General features: G+C 39.6%; 1 protein-coding gene across 1 annotated transcript; it reads left to right on the forward strand.

Moving 5' to 3' along the window:
* Nucleotides 1-12,121: 12,121 nt before the first annotated feature.
* Nucleotides 12,122-24,375, forward strand: LOC306923905 (low choriolytic enzyme-like; the record flags this gene model as incomplete). The annotated part of the gene is made up of 7 exons (XM_079502251.1): nucleotides 12,122-12,176; nucleotides 12,843-13,007; nucleotides 13,692-13,809; nucleotides 14,224-14,402; nucleotides 14,637-14,718; nucleotides 23,843-23,964; nucleotides 24,320-24,375. 7 exons carry the CDS (start codon nucleotides 12,122-12,124, stop codon nucleotides 24,367-24,369), a joined length of 771 nt encoding a protein of 256 aa, XP_079358377.1. The 3' UTR covers nucleotides 24,370-24,375.
* Between the last annotated feature and the right edge of the window lie 1,525 nt (nucleotides 24,376-25,900).

A 25,900-nucleotide genomic window follows, 5' to 3' on the forward strand; every position in this document is an offset into this window, starting at 1 on the left:
CTCTCTCTCTCTCTCTCTTCTCTACTCTTCTTAACTATGACTCACAGTCACTGAGAGCCAGGGTACAAATGTATCCATTTGGTTACAATGTAGCCCAACACTTATTTAAAGTGATTTTACTTGAGTTAATTAGTTAAAGTATCAAATATTGCAATCTAGGAATACCCTGTTACAAGTAAAAGTCCAGAATTAAAAGTAATTATAGAGTAATTATAGCTTACAAAAGTATTGGTATATCAAAACGTAGGTACTAGGTCGTATATGTGTAACAGGATTGTTAATGTATTTGAAGTGCCTGCTTAAAGTACCAAAAGTAGAAAGTGTATGCAGAAGCAGAATGTTCCATTTCACACGTTTTCAAATGAATAAAATGTATTACAAATCTTTTGAAAATGGCAGATCTACAAGTTCACAATGCATTGCAACAACGAACGCATTGTGACCTTGTGATTGGCTATTTTCTATAATATTATTTGATAATATTTACCTCTGAGGTGTAATGGAGTAAAGTAAAGGTACAGAAAATAGGAAATACTCCAGTAAAGTTTAAAAATCAAAATTGTAGCCTACTTAAGTACAGTATAGTAAAGGTATTTAGTTATACTCTTACACCACTACCGTACTACAGTACCAAATGGACCATTTGTGGGTCAATGGCATTGGTTACATTTGTATACCCCCTCAGAGTTACAAATGTTAACACTTATTTGATAGTAGACTGAGTGATTTAGCCCCACCACATATGGCATTGAGGAGCACTAGTCACTCAAAAGGGCAGCGTCTCTCTAAACAATAGAAAATGACTCAGAATAAAAAACGCCCCAGCCAGCCAGCATTCAGTGCAGGGAAGACGGTCCAGCTATTGTTGAAAAATAACAAAAGAAAGTGCTGTTATGAAAATCTGCCTGAGTGAGTCTAAAATGATTCACTCCCATATCCTTTGCTATAAACTGGCAAACAATCTATGGCAACATTTCTGAATTAAGGCTGCATATCTTTTGAAGCCAACACTGCATTTCATGCACATAACTAACTACATTGGTGATGAAGATACTGCCATGCTCCCATGGAGCTTAAATTGCAATAAACGAAAGAGAACCATGCATATACAGCAGAATAAACGGGCTAACATGGATAACAGGTATAGTGCACAATTTGGCTCTGCTTGCTATCTTGCAATATTCCTATAGATCTCCCTCGGTTCAGCCTAGCCTACCCAGGCTACATTCATAATGCCAAATTAATGCATATACAATACTTGCATCTGGTTCCCATAATGAATGATACATGGCAGCATAGGAATCTTTAAAGGGATTATCCAATTAATCCCATTGTTTTAGTGTGGGCTAAGCAAGCCCTACACCAGCTAGTGTGAGCAAGCATCTTCAGTAATACCCCCAGGTGTAGTTTTTACTGACTCCAGTGGAATGGCCCCTCTCACAAACTTAAAGAACCCCCAAAATTGGCATCTGGATGCTTCTTTGATGACCTCATACAGGACATTTTCTAGCTCCTTCTGCTATGTCATCATCAGTAGCATCTAAGCATCTTCATCAGATGGTGTGGTGTGGCGTCCTCCATGGTGCCAGTATGGTCCAAGCCTGGCTGGTTTCAGGTGAACCACAGTGAGCCCTCAGTTACCCCAGAGATTTAGATTTGTTTGTTTTTCTCGCATTCCTAATTTAAGTTAATAGGAAACCATTCTCTTTGAACCTGGATCATCATCATCAGTGATTGCTCTGTGAGAGTTGTTTTGGAGTTTATATTATTCTTTTATGTAGTTTTGCATCGGTCTCCTTAATGAAACAGACGCCATTGTGAGTTTGTAGATCTGCCATTTCACTACTTTTAAAAAAAAAGAAAAAAAGAAATTGAACATTTTCAAACATTTTTGAATAATTGTTTTTTCTCCTATAATGACATGTCCAAAATAGGGACACCAGGTTAAGCAGTCCCAGGAGCCCTGGAAAGACGACCCAATGTAGGCCAGCCCTGGCGGCCCATGGCCTGACAATCAGATAGTCTGTCTGGACTTTACTCCTGCTTGTTTTGTGGTACTTTATCCTATACTTTATTCTATAATTACAAAGGGGAAGTTAAGAATCTGATTGAGGGGAGCTGCTTTTCCCCTATGATCGCCATGATAGCTGGTATAAATTTAGAGCACTCGTGGTATTTGTTTTCATTAAAAAAGGGTCAGTGGAGTATCCCGTTATAGCAACACTCAAGTCTCTGAGATTCTTATCTGAATCCTATGCTAAATTGGCCTTATTTGCACTCCATGGGCAAACATACCGGTAGTTCTCTTTGTAACAGTACTACCGCTGCCCCCTTGTGGAGATAGGAGACTGTAAAGTAAGTTTATAGGAGATGGGGAGATAGGAGAGGAGGAACTATTTATTAATCCCCCGGGCGGGGAATTCAAGGTGTTACAGCAGCAAGTAAAAAAGTGGAACAATGAGCAATAAAATACAGCAATAAACCACACAACAATAGATGCCATAAACTACTCGCCCACACACGCACGTGCACTCCCCGCATGCGCACACACACGCACACACACGCACGCACGCACGCACACACACACACACACACACACACACACACACACACACACACACACACACACACACACACACACACACACACACACACCAACAACAACAACAGCTTGAATTGCACCAATGGCATCCAGTGCAAAGTCTAATATAAAGGTTTCAAACTCATACTGACCATTTACAAACAACATTACAGGCGTCCTCAAACAAAAAACAGAGTCAACCTTTTGATTTATGACCTACTGGATCAACTGTTCCTATCTAGAGCCCAATGAGATAACTGCAGGGCATGGAAGCCAAAGGCCCATAAAACAAAGAATCTGGGCAGTACCTGTGGCTGTGGAAACAAAGTCAGCAGCTTAGGGTGGTAGGCCTATCTATTTGTTCATACATTGTCATACCTTCCTGACATTTTACCAGGGTAACTGGTTACGACATTTGAGCTAAAAAAAGAGAGAGAAAAATAAAGCTGAGCTGCCGGTGACATAAGTTATTGTAGCATTTATGACATTGTCTTCTCTACAATTTGGCAACAAAAAAACACATCCCCTTCGTTTTTGCCTATAGGGAATACCCTGTAAAAACAGGAACTCGGTTTGGCTTTCTTAGTTCTTTCTTAGTTCCCTTTCTTAGTTCACTTCCTCCCGGGTGCTTCTATGTTTATTTCTACTCACAACAACACTACATGTTTAGGGCAGTGGTGTGTTGACAGATTCTGCTGTTGGCAGAAAATAATTTGTTTTTAGAGATTAACAATTTGGTAATATGCAATTACCCTATTTAGACGAGTCTTGCTGAGTTTCACCAGGAACTGTTGACCGGGGTCCCCACTCCCCAGGTTTCTGTACTTGGTCTGCTCTTATTTTCCCTCTACACCAAATCTCTACGCCGATCTACAGAGCATGTGTATAGCAATGCTATTTTCACATAATGTTCACCCCCAGAATATGGACACTAAGGTAGTTTAGAGCAGCAGTTCCCAAACCTTTTAGCCTGTGAGCCAAAAGAGAAATTTGATGTCTCCCCGCAGGGACCCAAACTAGCAAAAAATAGCAGATCTAGGTCTGTGTCTCATATAAGGCTGTGGACAGTTCAGAAACCTGCCTAATCAAGATTTTATTAGGCTATTAATATTATTATTTTTATTAACACGAGAACATGTCATAGAAAGCATGAAGTTTCTTTTAGCTTGGATTTCCCATTGATGATGTTAGGTGGGTTTCTGCAGGTGTCCACAGCCATTTTTGTCTACTATTGTCACAGAGGGGCGACTGTGGCTCAGGAGGTAGAGCAGGTCGTCCAATGATCCATGGGTCAGCGGTTCGAATCCCGGCTCCTCCTGTCTACATGTCGAAGTGTCCTTGGGCAAGACACTGAACCCCAAATTGCTCCCGATGTGCTGGTTGGTACCTTGCATGGCTTCCGCCGCAATCGGTGTATGTGGATGGGTGAATGTAATGCACAATCTATGTAAAGCGCCTTGGATAAAGGCGCTATATAAATGCACCATTTACCATTTACCATTTAGAGGCTCTGAGACAATAGTAGACAAAAATGGTACCATATTATAATGAGCATTAGTGAGGAACATTGCCCATAGAATAATACATAGGAAATAGTTTGAAGTATATGAATCAGGCTTAAAGTTGATTTTATACATAGGAATGCCAGGATAAAAGTTGTTAAAAGGACACCATCAGTACAGAAATGTGGTAGAATACTGCCTGACAGAGAAGGAGTCATACTCATATGCTTGCCAGGTCAATTTGCGTTTAATTTTAGTAAGCTTTGAAATGTAATCCAGGGTCACTTGCCAAGCGCCAAATGTCAATATCCCTGCTATTTATCTAAACAAGTTATAAAAAGACATGACAGAATATATTGCGTAACCGCAGAAAATGTTGGCTGAATAAAATGCACACTGCACAGACAATAATATGAACAGTTTTTGGTATTGCCCAACTGTTTCGTTTGTGATCTCTATGAACAGTGGTGGAAAAAGTACTACATTTTTACTTAGTTAAGTAGGCTATAGCCTATATACCGGTAACTATCAATACTGCAATGTAGAAACTAAAAGTCTGGTTATCAAAAGTATTGGCATCAATATGTAGCCTATACTTAAAGTGCCAAAGGTACCGCCCCACGTCCGAAATGGTTGAGAAATGACAGAGTTACCATGTGGGGGTCCCCAGGGGGTCCCTCTACTGTACTGTACTGTACTGTCACTGTACTGTAACACCCCAAATCATCATATATAGGCCTACAGTTAGTGTGTGTGTGTGTGTGTGTGTGTGTGTGTGTGTGTGTGTGTGTGTGTGTGTGTGTGTGTGTGTGTGTGTGTGTGTGTGTGTGTGTGTGTGTGTACACTGTGTGTGTGTGTGTGTGTGTGTGTGTGTGTGTGTGTGTGTGTGTGTGTGTGTGTGTGTGTGTGTGTGTGTGTGTGTGTGTGTGTGTGTGTGTGTGTGTGTGTGTGTGTGTGTTAGGCTGCGCAACAGTGACACTTGGTTGTGAAAACCAACCAAATGCTATTTTCGTGCTCAGACAGACCCAGCCAGCCAGAGACCCACATAGGCTATAGTCTATAGGAGTGGTTGCACAACTTGCACCACTCAAAAATAAACTCAAAATTGTACTTGAATAAATGTACTTAGTTTCTTTACACCACTGCCCAGGACCACGGGCTTCCCAGAGCATATAAGTCACTCACAATAACAACTCTCAAGTTCAACAACGCTGTTAGGCCCACAGCGGCCATTCGAAATGGAATCCATTACTCTTATGACATAAGAGAGAGAGATGGAGAGCTGCCAGGATACAGATTTGGCAACAACTCCTGTCGCATTTTGAAGAGTCCAGCTGTTCCCAGGCCAAGTCTTGTTGTTTGCACTGAGCAAATAAACACGCAGTGACAAAAGGTGTCAAAAGGTGAACATTTCATACCAGGTCATCGAAACAGAATAGAAGATTAGAACAGATTATGATGTTTAAGGAGAAATGTAATTGAAGATAGCATAACTGCAATATATTATGTATCCCTTTTGGGGGGATATGAACATGTCTATCCCTGTCCTGGGTCATTGTTGTCTTCTTTTTCTTCTTCTTTTTTTTTATAAGAATGTCCATGTCCATGAGGCAAGAACGTTATTCATGCTTTCTGTTGACAGCAAATCTGAGGTTGGGATTCCATGTGTTCAGGAGAGAATAAAACTGACTGAGCCAGAACACAGCATTAGGACATAATTTATACATTTGTACTGGAGTTGATTAAGTGGTTATTCTTGAACTTCCCTAGTAGTCATAGAGAGAATCAGTAGAGGGCGCTAGTGCAGCTACCATATTTTGTCAAACCTTTCGCCTGCTTGTAAAAGTTTGTATCAGTCTTAGTAAACATAAATCAAATTAAAATAAAAAGTTGTTCTTAAAGAACAAGGTTGGCAAATGTGCTTCGCCAGTCTCCGTTGCTTCATTTCAATGTCAAATGTCACTATAGTTAGTGTTTACTAAAGGTATTTAATATAGAGGGTGTTCGGTCAGGCGTGTGGCTACTGCCACTTTTACCTGCCTATATAAAATAATGGAGAAAGAAAACCCAAGTAGAAAATATTTGGTCTACGTGAAATAGCAGAAAATTACTTCCAGCACCGGTACACTGCGTGTCACGCGTGTACATGTGTGCGTGTGTGACGGGTTGCCACCTTTGAGATCTTGAAATAAGGGACACTCTTTACGGCCTTGCGGCGCAGGCGTGTGCGGCAAGGCCGGCAATAGGTTGAAGCAATAAGTTGAAGCAATAAGTTGAAGCAATAGGTTGAAGCAATAAGTTGAAGCAATAAGTTGAAGCAATAGGTTGAAGCAATACGTTGAAGCAATAAGTTGAAGCAATAGGTTGAAGCAATAGGTTGAAGCAATAGGTTGAAGCAATAGGTTGAAGTTTCCCTTCAACTTATTGTTAATGCTATCCACAACTTTTGAAGTAGAATTTTGTTTTCCAAATGAGTATAACAACATAAAGAGTTCTGATTGTGAATCCGAGTGGTTCTTTAAATGGGCACAATATTTAATTATATTGATTTATATTTATATTAGACTTTAAAACTCAACATTATTAAACAATCAACTATAATAGTCTACTGAAATAGCAGGCTAACCTATCCCCACATCAGCAGCCAAGATGTGGGCTATTGGGCAGGTATTAGAAATACTACTGACATGACATCTTGTAAAAACACGGATAAATAAGATGATAAATAATATAAGGTCCCATACCGAATCGATCTCAGGAGATGTTTGTCAAATGTCAAATGGATTTCGCCCTTACTGGATGTTTGGGTCATGAAGAACTGAAAATGAACTGAACATGAAGAACACGAAAAGATGAAATTACCTACCTAGGTTCCATCATGAAGTCAAATCTTTCCGGTGATAAAATGGCCACCAACGTCATCAAAAAAGTCAACCAAAGAACAAGATTCCTATACAGGATCTCCTCACTGGTCAACTAAAACACCTTGAAGACCCTAACAGGAGCCCTCGTACAAGGTTTCCTCGACTATGCATGCACCTCCTGGACGGTACCACAGCACCTCAAAGGCCCTTAAAACAAGGCTCCAGACTTCCCAAAACAAACTGGTCAGGCTACTACTTGGCCTCACTCCCCGAACCCACCTGGCTGGAATGGCTACAGGACTCTATACTAGGAGCCCGCGGACCCCCATTAGAAAATATATGCCAGCGACCCCCATAAGTACCAGTTTGACATGCATTAGTCTACGGACCCCCATTTAATGGCATTTCTATCTCTGGGCCCCCAATTCATATTGTAAAATCAATGTTAATTTAACTCTGAGGGTCCATTTGGTTCCATTTGTACACTCTCAGAGTTACAGACCCATAAGGGTCCATTTGGTTCCAAACTATCATTTAGCTGGGGACCCCCTGGAACTCCTTCAAAGACCCCTGGGGGTCCCTGGGGGTCCCCGGACCCCACTTTGGGAACCACTGGTTTAGGCTACTTTAGGTACTGTGTGCCTCCTGCTAGAACAATTGTGCTGACTTTAATATTTCCTGTGTTTTGTGTTGTTTTGTTTTGTTCATTATTGTTAAATTCAGTGTTGACGTGTAGAGGCTATTTAGGAAAATAAGGAACAAACTGTGTTCCTTATTGGATCAATAAGGGACGCATCATTTAATTCTCCAATAAGGGATGATTCTGTATTTTAAGGGACAGGTGGCAACCCTAGTGAGCTCTTCACAGCTCTGTCTTTCATATTATTCTTATAATATTTGATATTATAAACACTCATGGTTCTCTCATTTCTCAACCGTTTTTTAAAATGTAAAAATCCCCATATTCCTTAGGAATCTTGCTTTCATTTGCTGTATGGTACATGGTTCTATTTTTATCGAATTAAACAATATCAAACAAACTTGTATGTTCGGGGGTTAGACGATTCTGGGAACATTACGCATGGATTGCCAATTTGCCAGCCAATGCTGCGTATCTACTCGCAGTTCCATTCCGATCTGAAAGGTATAGGTAGGTGCCATTTCAAAGGCTTAGTTATTCATTTATGAATCAAATTAACTAGAATAAAGATTTGTACAGCTGTTTTTCATGCTTAGAACAGAAACAAATGAAGTGATGATGTGCGTATATCTCCCTCCCTTAGCATATGGCTGCACCGCTGTAATGACTTTCCAATGAACACTGCAAGTTACTTAACAAAATAGAGACATAGGCCTACAAGCTATGCACATCATGGCTGTGACAGCTTGTGGATCTGTTCTTTTGAGGCATAAAGGTGACAGCATGCAGTGCAATAGGAATAATTAACCCAAATGTGACAAAGTCATGTCATGTCTATGGTGCCAGTCTGCAGAAATGTAATACCACTTGCAGAAAAGGGCGCATTCCGTATGAGGACATCAGCTGACTCGTAAAGAGAATAGTACGGACATGTTGATTGGGTAAAGCCTCAAAACTCCCTAAAATACTCCCATGACTAATTCAAGGCCGTTTTGCTCACACCACGGGGTGTCGAAAGCGCTTCTTACCAGGCCCATAATTGTAATATGACATTGCCCACGCCTCCACGTCTGAAAAACTGTAATATGATATGTAATTAGATTTCACCTGCTTAATCGGGCCCATGGTGTTCCAGCATACAATAAGGTCAGGCTGAAGAGGTCTTTTGTCCATCAGTCGACTCTGAGGCTTAATCAGGATTTTGGCCAGGACTAGACTGAGCTGTGGACATACAGTAGCTCTCTGCCCTTATGTTTCTATGTAAGTAGTAGTAAGTAGCCTTGCCGAGCCATGAGGCCCATAGGGCAGGAGCCTATCTCCTGTTTCTGTAGCGTGAGGCAGCTTGATGTACAAGTACACCCCCTGGACATGACGCTAGTATGTCACAGGGACTTACCCCCAATCCAACCCTTGATGCTGAGTGTCAAGCAGGGAGGCACTGGGTCCCATTTTTTAGAGTCTTTGGTATGACCCGGCCGGGGATTGAACCCCGACCTCCCAGTCACAGGGCGGACACTCTAACCACAAGGCCACTGAGCTGGTATGTTTCTATGTATGCAACTGTATTTTCTTTTTTTGTTGTCTCCACCAGGCCGAAGGCATGGGGAGAGAGTATGTTTTGCACTCCGTCCGTCTGTCCGTGTGTGTGTGTGTGTGTGTGTCCGTCCGTCCTTCCGTCTGTGAACAGCTAATCTCCGGCACCGTTAACCCGGTCGATGCCAAATTTTGCACTCACACTACCTGGGTTCCAACGATGAACCTCTGCCCCAAAATGTCCAGAACGGCCTGTTATAGCGCCACCAGGAGGCCGCTTTGTGCAAAACAAGTTTTTGGACAGTACACCTACAGATTTTGTCCAAACATCACGCAAATTGGTACACAGTCTCTCTAGAGCCATTCAACGAAACGGGTCTTTCAGATTTCTCAGACTCCATCCTGATTGGCTAAGATTGGCTTCCAAAGTTCGCAGGAGTGCTCAGTTTCAAACAAAATGCTGCAAATCATGAACACATCGTGTGATTTCCGTGAAATTGTGCACGCACATTCCCACTAGGCCGAGGAAGAAATGCCAAATGAACATTTTCAACTCAGCCTCATGGTGGCGCTATAACTGGCCGAAAAGTGTTTTTACCTCTAACTGCACGGATCTGTGGATAACTTTGTATGCCAACTCCCTAGAGGCCAAGGAAAAACCTTTGCCTGGAATTTTTCACATCTGCTCTTTATAGCGCCACCAGGAGGCCGACTTATGTAAAACACATTTTCTAATATTACTCCTTCAGATTGTATCCAAATGTCGCGCAAATCGGTACACATGCTCTTCATAGTCATGTGATCAAGACGGGTTTGTTTGATTTCTCATAATCCACCCTCATTGGCTACGATTGGCTTCTAAACTTTTCAGGAATAGCCCGCTTTGTACCCGTTTTGTACAAATCGCCACAACTACTCAACGCAGCGTCCGATTGTGGTGAAACTGTGCATGCATATTCCCACTAGGCTTTGGAAGAAATGCCACTTGACAGTTTTCAAATCAGCCTCACGGTGGCGCTACAACAGGCCAAGCCGCGTCACACAAACACACACACACACACACACACACACACACACACACACACACACACACACACACACACACACACACACACACACACACACACACACGTTTATATTGCTCCTAAACATTTTGCCAAACATCACACACACTCCTATCTTCCTGGTGGAGACCTGTGCCCAGAAGGGCACTTTTTCTAGTTTGTCCTGTGTTATGTCAAATGTGTGTATATGTGTTGCATACAAGGCCGCCGGGTCGCAAAACAAATTTCAGTGCAAACTGAGTACAACAGTACTATATCATATTCATATCATATCATATCTCTACGGTAAAAAAGCGCACCCGTTGTCCTTTTACCTGTGCCTGCCGACCAAGTAAAAATAGCCACTCTACAGCTCACAACTGGTTGCGGACACGTCACGCGACACTTCTATTACTTTCAGTGCGGGACTTGCCAAATTTGTAGCCTAAATTCAAAGTTCTCTATATGGTCTGCAACCAAGGGTGCACAAGTATTATATAGCTTGTAGTACTAGATCTGCTCTTAAAGTATGCAACTCAACTCGACTTCATCCCATGATCTGGGAGAACAAATGTCGTTGATCATTTGTTTAATTGGCTTTACCGGCATCAGAATCAGAATTATTTATTTCATTCAGAGTGAATAAATATGCCTACTTTAATATTAAATAAATGCTGTTAACGTCCTCATATAGAGTGGCCTACTACAAATGAACGGTACGTCCTTTCTCTGATCAGTGTCAACACGCAGGATCAGATTTGAAGGCCTGAAGACCTATTAGGAGAAGCATCCAGAGTTGTCAGGGCCGTGCAGAGAGCACTGTGGGGGCAGCTGCCCAAACCCAAGGAAAGGGCACAGGTGCGCATAGCGCACGCCGATCTTTGGGTGTGGTCTTTTTGTGGGGTCCGTCCCTAGCTCGTGCCATTTCGCACATGAAATGTAGTAGGCCTTGGGCACACTTTGTGGGCACACTTTGAGGCAAAAGGAAGTTGCATGTGCCTGACAGTTGTTGTGACAGCAGTGAAGTTGCGTCGGTTCGTTTAAATGCAACAAACGAAAGGTGCAACCGTTTCCACATTGGAGAAATGTGACAACAGAGTGAGAGCTGGGCTCCATATAAGGTCCACATTCAGTTGATCAGACAGTATATATTCTTCTGGTGATTTGTACCAGACAGACAGAAGGACGGACGGACGGACTGACAGACAGACAGACAGACAGATATCAACCATGTTGTCTTTCATCCAGGTTGCTGTGCTCATTGGCTCTCTCTGCTGCTCTGTCCATGGCTTTGTCATAATAAAGGTAATTATTCTAATTTATTTTGTTTTATAGTAAGATTAATATAATGTTGTGTGAACGGTGCCGGTTACAAGTATAAAATTCTGGCATTCAGAATTGACTTAATTGTATTTGTTGACCAGTGGTTCCTATGGAGACACAAAGAGTCTCCTTTGTGACTCCATAGGGAACCACTGGTCATCAAATTATTAATGCGCCAAAAACTAAAAATATCCATGAATTCAAGTCTCTATAAGTGAGTAATATTGATAGACAAAATAAGTGATTATAGGTGGTTAATGTATGTTTATGGTAATAAAACTGAATCTAAAAAGTAACTAGTAACTAAAATGTTCAAATAATTGTAGTGGGGTAAAAGTACAATATTTTCCTCAGATGTAATTGTGTAAGTTTTTCAAATTGGAAATATTCCACTAAAGTGAAAGTATCTCAAAATTGTACAGTACTTGAGTAAATGTACTTACAGTTGTTACTGTATAAGTTCCTATAGAAAGAAGTAGCATACTGTCACTGTTTCACCATTCCTGTTTCACCAAATCTGTGTGTGTGTGTGTGTGTGTGTGTGTGTGTGTGTGTGTGTGTGTGTGTGTGTGTGTGTGTGTGTGTGTGTGTGTGTGTGTGTGTGTGTGTGTGTGTGTGTGTGTGTGCAGTACACTATGGAAGAAGAATTGTCTGCAGCCTCCATGATTGAGAAGGCCAATGCTCACATCGGTATGTTCACCTCCACTGTAATGATATACATGTCCTCAATCACAACCACTTCAACCCTGTATCTACCTAGATGACCGGAGTCCCCCAGGGCTCTCTTCTAGGTCCATGAGTATTTCCCTCTATATCAAATCACTTGCCTTAAGCGTCACTATGCAACTGTTTTATGTATAAAATGTAATTTTGTCCAATCTGTATGACTAGAGTACGTTAATACAATCTGGATGTTTTATTGTGTCTTACAGAGGCCTCGTATAAGCCCCTCATGGGCTTTTTGCCTCGTAGATCCTAACATCTTCCCTTTTCTATGTTGATTGTTTGTTTTTATACTGTGCTAAATAAATAAATACAAAAAAAAGTACAACTTAACTTAATAGAATCTGCATGGTAGAGTATGTTAATACAATATAACTTAACTTATACAATCTGCATGCATGGTATAGTGTTTTGGTACGATGATGCGCGACTGCGACGCACCACCGCTCCTAGCCATGCCGGTCCGCGAACATTTTATGAACTGGCAGCCGGTCTGTGCTGTGGTAATGGCAAGGTTGGGAACCCCTGTTTTAAATGAAGCCCCAGATCTGTACTGCAGGTTGCCAACCTCCTAAATGGCCCTCGGTGTGGGCGTGGCTGCCCACATGACATTGATGTTCCTCCTGTTCCCAGGAGTGGGCGATGACGAGCTAGGCCTAACGATAGTGGACATGGACATCGCCGTGCCGACAGGCCTGGGGAACGCCGACCCGTGCACGGGACGAGCACGCAGCTGTCTGTGGCCCAAGGCTACCGACGGACGCGTCTATGTACCCTTCACCATCTCCAACCAGTACTGTAAGTACAATTTGGAGAACATTGTGATACGATCATTACAGTTGTATACATTATAATAAGATTATTACAGCTTTGATAACATTATAATAAGATTATTACAGTCGTGATAACATTGTAATAGGATCATCACAGTTGTAATTACATTATAATAAGATTATTACAGCTTTGATAACATTATAAGATTATTAGTCGTGATAACATTGTAATAGGATCATCACAGTTGTAACTAGAACTGCACTCTGTCGAATGCCTACTTGCTTGTTGCACACAAGTAGGCCATAAATGGCCTACTAGTGTCTACTAGCGCCCGTTTGATCGTGCCAGCATATGACGTCAGGGTATAACTAGCTCTCAATGATGACGTAATAAAGATGTGGATTAAAGGACCCAATGCCAGGGTGTAATTGGTTTTCGATGGTGACGTAAGGACGATATGTTTTAGTGTCGGGAGGATTAAAGGTAATGCCCCCATGTATACATGTATGTAATCTGACACCACTGTCATATCAAGCACAAGTAGTCATTACGTCATACGCTGGCACGGCGCATACGCATCAAACATCGTCCTGGACGAAAACTATTACTTGCGCGCTCTGCTTGCGCAAATAATTACATTGTAATAGCATTACTACAGTTGCGATCACATTGTAATAGGATCATCACAGTTGTAATGAACCTTTCCAGCGGCCAACGAGAGGAACCTCATCCTCCAGGGTCTGAACTCCTTCGCTCAGTCAACCTGCATCCGTTTCTACCAGCGAAGAAACGAGAGAGCCTTCCTGAACATCCAGTCTCGACAAGGGTAGGAATGAACCCAATTCACACACGCTCATGAATATGTTGGGTTTTTTAACCCATCATTTCCCTCAATATGGCATAGCAGTGGTGCCGCAAATAGAAAATATTTATATCAATTCTTTTAAGCGTGGAACCAAGCCATCCAGGCCCCTTGTGAATCAAGACCATAACACATTTGAGTAGGCCTATGTGTCTAAAAATATTTGAAATCCACAAAATAAAGGGAATGTATACTTTTGCGATTAAAAGAAAATTATTAATAATAAAACAAGAAATATAAAGCTAGGGCTATTTACTTGTGACCCATAAACACCCACAAATGGGTCCCGAGACCCACTGCTTGGGAAACAAGCAGAGGACATTTGACATCCCAGAACCTAATCATGTGATCTCCATCCTCCTCCTACACCACACGCAGGTGCTTCTCGTTTATAGGTCGCACGGGCAACGCTCAGACGTTGTCTCTCCAGCGCAGGGGGTGTGTCTTCCTGGGCACCATCCAGCACGAGCTGCTCCACGCGCTGGGCTTCGACCACGAGCAGACCCGCTCCGACCGTGACCAGAACGTACGAATCCTTCTGGAGAACGTGCAGCCTGGTGGGTGGATTCTGACTGGCTGCAGAGCCCCGCTTAGATTGATTGATTGATTGAATCCTTTATTACGTGCGTGCGTGCGTGCGTGCGTGCGTGCGTGCGTGCGTACGTGCGTGCGTGCGTGCGTGCGTGCGTGCGTGCGTGCGTGCGTGCGTGCGTGCGTGCGTGCGTGCGTGCGTGCGTGCGTGCATGCGTGCGCACTTCTGTGAATTCTAATCAATCTTGATTTTCTCTCAGGAATGGAGGGGAATTTCCGCAGGATCAACACCAGGAATCTGAACACTCCGTATAACTACAGATCTATCATGCACTATTCAGGGTAACTCCATTAAGCTTTCACTATAATACATTAATTGACACTAGTGGAAAAAGTACTCAAATATTTTACTCGCTCTCAGCTGGGGTCCTTGGCCTGAAAGACGTTGAAGACCCCTGTATGATAGTGTAATAACATGCTATTCAACCATAACTCTGTAATTGCAGTCATTATTAGTGTGGTTGCCCTAAAGGGCAACCAGACTATTGTAATTGTAACACTTTATTGTGGGCTCGCAACAGCGAGCACACACTAGTTATTGCCAGTTTATATTTGTGGGCTCGCAACAGCGAGCACACACTAGTTATTGCCAGTTTATATTTATACTTCTTCTTTATTCCAATTTCCGCCCTTTTTTCGTCCTCCTACTACTTTCACACACTTTATGCTAGAAATTTAGTTCAAACTTCAAACTGTTCAGCTCTCTGCAGTTATTTATGCTTGCATTTTTATTTTTACAATTGTTTATACTTTTTTAACTTTTAAACTTTTAAACTTTTTTTTACATTCTTTATAATGAGAGTCGATGGGAGAAACGTCCCATTTTTCACAGTTGACTTTTTTGTGCTCTTATTACTCTGTCATACTTTCACTTTGAAACTCCATTCAAACTTTAAAATGTTCATCTATCTTTGAATTTTCATTGGTGAAAACGTTGTTTTGAAAAAGTTTATACTTTTTAAAATATTTAACTTTATTTATAAAATGTTTCTCTCATAGACAATGTATGGGATTTTATCTCTAAATCCACCTCACTTTTGCAGCCTCATTACTCTGGCATACTTTGTCGTAGAAACGTGATTTAAACTTTAGCTAGCTCACACGACTGTGGACTTTTTCGTGGTTCAAACCGTATTCGAATATGTTACACGTTTTTTCCGAAATCGCAGTTCAATCGCAGGCCGTTTCGCCCAATCAGTGTCCCCTTAGAGTGCGGGGCCTCCTTGAGTAGAGTGTGGAAACTGAAATTCTTTCCTTGGAAATTTACCAAACAAATTGTCGTCCCGGCCAAAATATTCACTTTACACAGATGTTCTTTGGTCATTTTGTAGCCACACATGTCCTCTTTCACACAATGTAACCACCAAAGCACAGATACATACAGAATGTGAACTACAGCCTTTTAAGTGACACAAATACAGTCAAGCTGCCCATTGACCTCCATTGTATAATTCTTACGAAGAAAGTATCGTGAAGACAATTCTTAACTCGCTCTTATAACCACATTTTCGATCGTACCAACACCACCATCGCACATGTTGTACCTCAATGTCTCAGGCCACTCAAAGTGAAACAAATATTTGCATTCGACTTTTACTTTTTGCGATAGAGCAATTTGTTCGGGCATAGGTTTTTCCCTATTCAGGCCCATTGAAATCTCCCAGTCATAGTGAAGCACTGTTTTACTCTCCCACAGCTGAGACATATAAGGGCTTAATTACAGGGCTGACATTAGAGTTACAAGATCTCAATGAGTTGCTCTGCGAAACCTTGTGAGCTTGTAAGTCTGCTATTTGTGCAGTCACAGACACACGCATGCATACGCACGCACGCACGCAGCTTGTAGATTTGCTATTTGTGCAATTAGGCTCTACACACAGAGTCACAGACACACGCACGCACGTGCACGCACACACACACACACACACACACACACACACACACACACACACACACACACACACACACACACACACACACACACACACACACACACACACACACACACACACACACACACACACACACACACACACACACACACACAAAAACCCTGTCTTTTGCTTGCAGCATGCTACAGTCTTGCAATTTGCTCCATGGGCTTAGACCACCAATAGGAGCACGCTGTACTTAATTAATTGCTTAAGCCCCGCCCTTCTGTCTTCCCATTGGCTGGCCTTTACACAGCTCTAACTTTTGTTTGCAGCATGATACAGTCCTGAAAATTTGTTTATGGACTTACACCACCAATAGGAACACTAATATAAACTTAAAAAATATTTTTTTTTTAAAGTTTTTTTTTTTTTAACTTTTTTTTTTTTAAACTTTTTTTTTTTAAAGTTTTTTTTTTTTAACCTTTTTTTTAAAAAACTTTTTTTTTTTAAAACTTCAAAAAAAATCTTAAAAATAAAAAACTTAAAAAAGAAAACTTAAAAATGAAAAACTTAAAAGAAAAAAATAACTTTTAAAAAATAACTTAAAAAAAACATTTAAAGAAAAACTTTAAAAAAACGTATATACGTAAAAAAAAATAAAAAAAATGAACTTAAAAAATAAACTTAAAAAAAATAAACCTAACAACTTTAAAAAACTTTTAAAAACACAAAAATGAAAGAAAAATCTTAGACCATTGTCAATAATCATTGTGTTTATGCTTTTAAAGATAGGCCTATATGCTATTTGACCCTTTTTTTACATGTAAACGTATGCTATTTAATACAATTTCTGCTCATTAATGCTTTCATATCCATTGATGTTGTATTTTTTTCTTTTTACCTTTTCTTAATTAATCAAGAATGCAATACAAATCATTAGTAGACACAGTTATAACTTTACTTACTTTATTCTGCCACTTTTTGGGCATCATACTACTTCCACATACTTTACTCCGCTTTATGCAGTTACTTATGCTTATACTATTCTTTTTACACATTTTTATACTTTTTAACTTTTTGTATTTTTTTTCCTTCAGCTTTAATACATTTACTACTGTACTTCATACATTGAGTTTTTTGGCGAGCCCACGCAGTTTCACCAGGAACTGCTTTTCTAGTTGTGGGCTCGCAACAGCGAGCACACACTAGTTATTGCCAGTTTATATTTATACTTCTTCTTTATTCCAATTTCCGCCCTTTTTTCGTCCTCCTACTACTTTCACACACTTTATGCTAGAAATTTAGTTCAAACTTCAAACTGTTCAGCTCTTTGCAGTTATTTATGCTTGTATTTTTATTTTTACAATTGTTTATACTTTTTTAACTTTTAAACTTTTAAACTTTTTTTTACATTCTTTATAATGAGAGTCGATGGGAGAAACGTCCCATTTTTCACAGTTGACTTTTTTGTGCTCTTATTACTCTGTCATACTTTCACTTTGAAACTCCATTCAAACTTTAAAATGTTCATCAATCTTTGAATTTTCATTGGTGAAAAAGTTTTTTTGAAAAGGTTTATACTTTTTAAAATATTTAACTTTATTTATAAAATCTTTCTCTCATAGACAATGTATGGGATTTTATCTCTAAATCCACCTCACTTTTGCAGCCTCATTACTCTGGCATACTTTGTCGTAGAAACGTGATTTAAACTTTAGCTAGCTCACACGGCTGTGGACTTTTTTGTGGTTCAAACCGTATTCGAATATGTTACACGGTTTTTCCGAAATCGCAGTTCAATCGCAGGCCGTTTCGCCCAATCAGTGTCCCCTTAGAGTGCGGGGCCTCCTTGAGTAGAGTGTGGAAACTGAAATGCTTTCCTTGGAAATTTACCAAACAAATTGTCGTCCCGGCCAAAATATTCACTTTACATGGATGTTCTTTGGTCATTTTGTAGCCACACATGTCCTCTTTCACACAATGTAACCACCAAAGCACAGATACATACAGAATGTGAACTACGGCCTTTTAAGTGACACAAATACAGTCAAGCTGCCCATTGACCTCCATTGTATAATTCTTACGAGGAAAGTATCGTGAAGACAATTCTTAACTCGCTCTTATAACCACATTTTCGATCGTACCAACACCACCATCGCACATGTTGTACCTCAATGGCTCAGGCCACTCAAAGTGAAAACAATATTTGCATTCGACTTTTACTTTTTGCGATAGAGCAATTTGTTCGGGCATAGGTTTTTCCCTATTCAGGCCCATTGAAATCTCCCAGTCATAGTGAAGCACTGTTTTACTCTCCCACAGCTGAGACATATAAGGGCTTAATTACAGGGCTGACATTAGAGTTACAAGATCTCAATGAGTTGCTCTGCGAAACCTTGTGAGCTTGTAAGTCTGCTATTTGTGCAGTCACAGACACACGCATGCATACGCACGCACGCACGCACGCACGCACGCAGCTTGTAGATTTGCTATTTGTGCAATTAGGCTCTACACACAGAGTCACAGACACACGCATGCATGCACACGCACACGCACGCACGTGCACACGCACGCACACACACACACACACGCACACACACACACACACACACACACACACACACACACACACACACACACACACACACACACACACACACACACACACACACACACACACACACACACACACACACACACACACACACACACACACACACAAAAACCCTGTCTTTTGCTTGCAGCATGCTACAGTCTTGCAATTTGCTCCATGGGCTTAGACCACCAATAGGAGCATGCTGTACTTAATTAATTGCTTAAGCCCCGCCCTTCTGTCTTCCCATTGGCTGGCCTTTACACAGCTCTAACTTTTGTTTGCAGCATGATACAGTCCTGAAAATTTGTTTATGGACTTACACCACCAATAGGAACACTATAATATTTTTTTTTTTTTAATTAAAAACTTTTTTTTTTTTTTAACTTTTTTTTTTTTAAACTTTTTTTTTTTAAACTTTTTTTTTTTTTAAACTTTTTTTTTTTTAACTTTTTTTTTTTTTTAACTTTTTTTTTTAAAAACTTTTTTTTTTTAAAAACTTTTTTTAAAAACTTAAAAATAAAAAACTTAAAAAAGAAAACTTAAAAATGAAAAACTTAAAAAAAACTTAAAAGAAAAAAAAACTTTTAAAAAAGAACTTAAAAAAAACATTTAAAGAAAAACTTAAAAAAAACTTAAATACTTAAAAAAAACTTAAAACAAATGAACTTAAAAAATAAACTTAAAAAAAATAAACTTAAAACAAAAACTTAAAAAAACTTAAAAACACAAAAATGAAAGAAAAGTCTTAGACCATTGTCAATAATCATTGTGTTTATGCTTTTAAAGATAGGCCTATATGCTATTTGACCCTTTTTTTACATGTAAACGTATGCTATTTAATACAATTTCTGCTCATTAATGCTTTCATATCCATTGATGTTGTATTTTTTTCTTTTTACCTTTTCTTAATTAATCAATAATACATTGTAAAGCATTATTCATACATTACAAATCATTAGTAGACACAGTTATAACTTTACTTACTTTATTCTGCCACATTTTGGGCATCATACTACTTCCACATACTTTACTGCTTACGGTATATTATTTTTTTTACAAATTGTTATACAACTTTTTGTACTCCGGTCCCCAGGTTTCAAACTTGGTGGTTGGTCCCACAGACACAGCTATAACTTTATACATTGCGTTTTTAGCGAGCCCACGCAGTTTCTACAGGAACTGCTTTCTAGTTATTATTCCTATTTATTCCGCCACTTTCTTCGCACTCCTACTACTTTCACACACTTTATACTAGAAATTTAGTTCAAACTTCAAACTGTTCAGCTCTTTGCAGTTATGTGTGCTTGTATTTTTATTTTTACAATTGTTTATACTTTTTTAACTGTTTAACTTTTAAACTTTTTTTTACATTCTTTATAATGAGAGTCGATGGGAGAAACGTCCCATTTTTCACAGTTGACTTGTTTGTGCTCTCATTACTCTGTCATACTTTCACTTTGAAACTCCATTCAAACTTTAAAATGTTCATCAATCTTTGAATTTTCATTGGTGAAAAAGTTTTTTTGAAAACGTTTATACTTTTTAAAATATTTAACTTTATTTATAAAATGTTTCTCTCATAGACAATGTATGGGATTTTATCTCTAAATCAACCTCACTTTTGCAGCCTCATTACTCTGGCATACTTTGTCGTAGAAACGTGATTTAAACTTTAGCTAGCTCACACGACTGTTGACTTTTTCGTGGTTCATACCGTATTCGAATATGTTACACGGTTTTTCCGAAATCGCAGTTCAATCGCAGGCCGTTTCGCGTAATCAGTGTCCCCTTAGAGTGTGGGGCCTCCTTGTGTAGAGTGTGGAAACTGAAATTCTTTCCTTGGAAATTTACCAAACAAATTGTCGTCCTGGCCAAAATATTCACTTTACACGGATGTTCTTTGGTCATTTTGTAGCCACACATGTCCTCTTTCACACAATGTAACCACCAAAGCACAGATACATACAGAATGTGAACTACGGCCTTTTAAGTGACACAAATACAGTCAAGCTGCCCATTGACCTCCATTGTATAATTCTTACGAGGAAAGTATTGTGAAGACAATTCTTAACTCGCTCTTATAACCACATTTTCGATCGTACCAACACCACCATCGCACATGTTGTACCTCAATGTCTCAGGCCACTCAAAGTGAAAAAAATATTTGCATTCGACTTTTACTTTTTGCGATAGAGCAATTTGTTCGGGCATAGGTTTTTCCCTATTCAGGCCCATTGAAATCTCCCAGTCATAGTGAAGCACTGTTTTACTCTCCCACAGCTGAGACATATAAGGGCTTAATTACAGGGCTGACATTAGAGTTACAAGATCTCAATGAGTTGCTCTGCGAAACCTTGTGAGCTTGTAGGTCTGCTATTTGTGCAGTCACAGACACACGCATGCATACGCACGCACGCACGCACGCAGCTTGTAGATTTGCTATTTGTGCAATTAGGCTCTACACACAGAGTTACAGACACACGCATGCATGCATGCACGCACGCACGCACGTGCACACACACGCACACGCACACACACACACACACACACACACACACACACACACACACACACACACACACACACACACACACACACACACACACCCTGTCTTTTGCTTGCAGCATGCTACAGTCTTGCAATTTGCTCCATGGGCTTAGACCACCAATAGGAGCACGCTGTACTTAATTAATTGCTTAAGCCCCGCCCTTCTGTCTTCCCATTGGCTGGCCTTTACACAGCTCTAACTTTTGTTTGCAGCATGATACAGTCCTGAAAATTTGTTTATGGACTTACACCACCAATAGGAACACTATAATAATTACAAAAAAACAAAATTAAAAACTTTTTTTTTTTTTACTTTTTTTTTTTTTTTAACTTTTTTTTTTAAACTTTTTCTTTTTTTAAACTTTTTTTTAAAGTTTTTTTTTTAAAGTTTTTTTTTTTTTTAAACTTTTTTTTTTTTTAATTTTTTTTTGTAAAAACTTTTTTTTTTTTAAACTTTTTTTTAAAAACTTTTTTTTTTTTAACTTAAAAAAGAAAACTTAAAAAAGAAAACTTAAAAATGAAAAACCAGTGTTCAGACTTGGTGGGTGGTCCCACAGACACAGCTATAACTTTATACATTGCGTTTTTAGCGAGCCCACGCAGTTTCTACAGGAACTGCTTTCTAGTTATTATTCCACTGGATTAGTCTTTTGTTTGATGCACTACTCCACCCACTGTTTTGACTGTACGCACTTGAGCCATATCTCAAATTGACCGGCTTCATCGGGAAGGTTGTGCTTGTATTTTTTTAAGAGAAATGTTGTATTGTTTAATTGATATGAATTTATTAGTGATTTAAATTTCCCCATTGACATGAATGGGAAAGTGCGAAAAATCACATTCAAGTATTTTTTCCTCAGAGACTGTAAGGGCTATAGTTACAAAACTTGGAGGGGAGGTTCATAATAATTACTAAAATTAATTAACTTATAATGATATCGGTCGGCCTCATGGTGGCGCTATAACAGCCCACTTTACGTTTTGGCTTATAACTCTTGAACCGTAGGTCGTAAAATCAAAATTATTTTTTCCCTGGATTCCTTGGGTCATGACGCATCTCCCCATATAGGCCACGCCCATTTGCGTCATGATAGATTTTCCGCCATTTTGAATTTTCTCCAAAACACACTTTTTGCTCCTCCTCCTACAGATTTTGTCCAAATCTCACACAAATCGGTCCACATGATCTCTGGACCTTTCCGATGAAGACACCACAGGCGGAATTTTGATAGTGCGTATCGTTCGGCCGTAATCGGCTTCCGAAGTTAGTGGGAGGGGCCTACTTTACACAAAATGCCACAAATCACGAACGGAATGTCCAATCCACCCCAAATTTGAATCACATGTCCCGGGTGGTTCAATCAACCAAGTTCCAAAAGCAATTCCATTTTCATCCATAGGGGGCGCCGCAAATGCGAGAAATGTAACCGTTTGTCGCAAAAACATGATTTTTGGGGGTTAAATCCCCTCCAAATTACTTACGCATGATCGCAGGGGTGACGCGACATTGTAATTGGCTGGCAATATCAGTGGGAGGGGCATATGTAAGCCACTGCGGCAACCACACTTTGCAATTTTTTAAAATTGCGACCTTTCTAGTTTCTGATTATAATTAAGGCGTAATAAAAAAAGAGAAGTGCAGTAAATCAAACTCTATAGTTTTAAAGAGCATAAATGAAGCCTGATTCATACATTGGTGATACAGGGCATCGCTCGACAAATATAATATATTTTCAAATATAAGAATAGCATAATAAGCTAATCTTACAAGCTTACAACGTGCTGTAAGCTTGTAGATGTGCTATTTCCCCTATTTTAAAGAAATTCCGAAAGCATACAATTATTCAAAATGTCAGTGATGTCTTTGTATTTATTATGTTATTTGACTCATATCTGACCCGTGCAATTTTTGAGTATGATCCTATAACACATAACAGTCAACCAGAAATATAATTTTAACTCATATGTTCCAACGTTCAATGCCAAAAACACAATTTAAATTGTTAATTGCAATTATAATTTTACGACAAATAAATGTCAACTTAAAGCAGTAGTTCATCCAAAAAATTACCTATTTTCTGTCAATTACACACCCATGAAGCCTTGAATTCATGGAGATATTTTCGTTTTTGTCACCTTCCTATATAAGCAAATAATTTGATGACCGGATCATCGGCCAATAGGTGACTCAGTAGGAGACTCTTTTGGTCTCGAGACTCCACTTTGAGTCTTGAGACTCCAACGGTCATTAAAATAATTGGCTTAGGAATATGACAAAAACAAACTACTACTTTAAATGTTGTAATGGCGACAGCTCTAAGAATCGCAGTCCTATAATGTCCTCATGCAGCTCACAGTAAAAGTTGTGTTTTTTCCCTCCACGGTATAGCACCGCCTTCTCCCGGAACGGCCGTCCCACCATCGTGCCGATCCCCAACCCCAACGTCCGCCTGGGCAACACCCAGATGGACACCATCGACATCCTCAGGATCAACCGCCTCTACCAATGCAGTAAGTATACCCAGGGCTCTATTTTTGTCCATGCTAAACCCCTTATCCCTAAACTACTTTGCCTTTTTTTTTTTTAACTATTTTGATTCTCAACCTTTTCAGGCTGTGCCCCCCCCAAAATAATCCTATCATATTTGAACTGGGGACCCTCAACATATAATCATAATTGAACTGGGGGGACCCCCATACCCTGACAAGCATTTGGAATGTAGGAGTTGGGGCATTACATTTAGTTTGACTCAGTTCCACAGATAAATGTTGTAGATTGGCTATTTTCTCAATGTTTGCTAAAATGTTGGCCAATGTGTTTGTCCAGTTTATATAGTATAGTTTGACTGTACTATCTCCTCCACAGGCACATCTGACCCCATGCTCCCCCCTGACGAGAATATGGAGGACCTATAAGAGGACCTCTTATCATGGAAGTTTGGAACCAAATTAAGGTAAAGACTGTTATGTATTCATTTAACCCTTTGAATATATATATATATATATATATATATATATATATATATATATATATATATTCTTTTTCTTTTTTTCATCATTGAATTGTTTTTAATTAATGAAAATTCACACCTGAACTGAGTGGTGCAACTCCCCTCTCCCCCTGGCTCTCTCTCTCTCTCTCTCTCTCTCTCTGTATAATTAGCAGGCAACAGTGCAACACTATATCTCTCTATCTCTGTTTCTGGCACAACAGCGCCACTTTTGCCCCTACTGGTACTCTAAACATCGGGACATAGTCACATAGTCACATAGGAACATAGCTGTTCCTTGGAGTGGTTGCACCACTCAAAAATGTAGTAAAATCTACAAGCCGGTCAGCATGTGTGTATGGTGTACTCACTGTGTATACTTCCACAGATCTCTCTCTCTCTCTCTCCTGTCTTCTCAGGAGGAGCTGTAGGAGGAGGATGAGAAGAAATGAGACAATGTGTGTGCAGCTTTGCTTCTGATTATTATAAAACAAACAGCACATATAGGCTGGTTGAATAAGCTTTGATGTCATCAATATTTACTTTTGATATACTCTTGCAAAGAATTATGTTTTTGACTTTGTGCCAACAGACTTGCATATAACCAATTCATTATATACTTCTGTATTGATCAAACATTTTAAAAAATCAATAAAACCAATGTGGCATTATAAAAACCTATTAATCTACATTTATTTCTGTGTCAATTCACGTTGAATCCAATGTTACAATACATAATATCCTCTCTGTCGGGTAGAAAACTCATAATGTTCAAAACCATCACTTTTCAGAATTCAAATCTATTCTATCGAGAAATAGGGGGGAAATAGCAGACGTACAATCTCAAAAGCTTGTAGATCGGCTATTTCTGCTGCTTTTGTGCAACGAATTATAGTGTGACCAAATGGCCAACTGATTGTGCTGTAAAATACATGCCCAAAGTGCACGCTTGCTGAGTGGTCTATGGACACATTGGACAAACAAGCAAGCTACAAAGTTTATTTATTTTATTCAAACAACATCACCATCATCTCTCTCACTGTCTGCTCTGGATCATCAAACAGTCAAAATCAGATTCAGAACTTTAAATGTTTGCCAGGAACTAAATGATAAAACTTTGGAACCGCACTATTCCTTCATACTTTCACATAGAAACTCGATTCACAAACAGAACAATCCCCCTTACTGGTGGAAATGCACACTTGATACTTTGAAACAATTTGTAGTTTGAGATATTTAACTTTAAAGCACCCAATGCATTTCCAAAGGGGTTTGCTACTGGGGAGAGAGGACACAGGAGCAATGACAATGTTTTTTGTAAAGTCACTGCGGCCGCAATTTTTACACTACGGATATATTTTTTACATCACCAAGTTTGCACGGGTCTGCTCTCAGATTTAATCCAAAAACCTAAGCTGTGTCATGTATACATTTTGAGTTAAGACCATTAATATCAA

Source organism: Electrona antarctica, assembly GCF_951216825.1.
Source record: "Electrona antarctica genome assembly, chromosome: 5".
Lineage (NCBI taxonomy): Eukaryota > Metazoa > Chordata > Actinopteri > Myctophiformes > Myctophidae > Electrona > Electrona antarctica.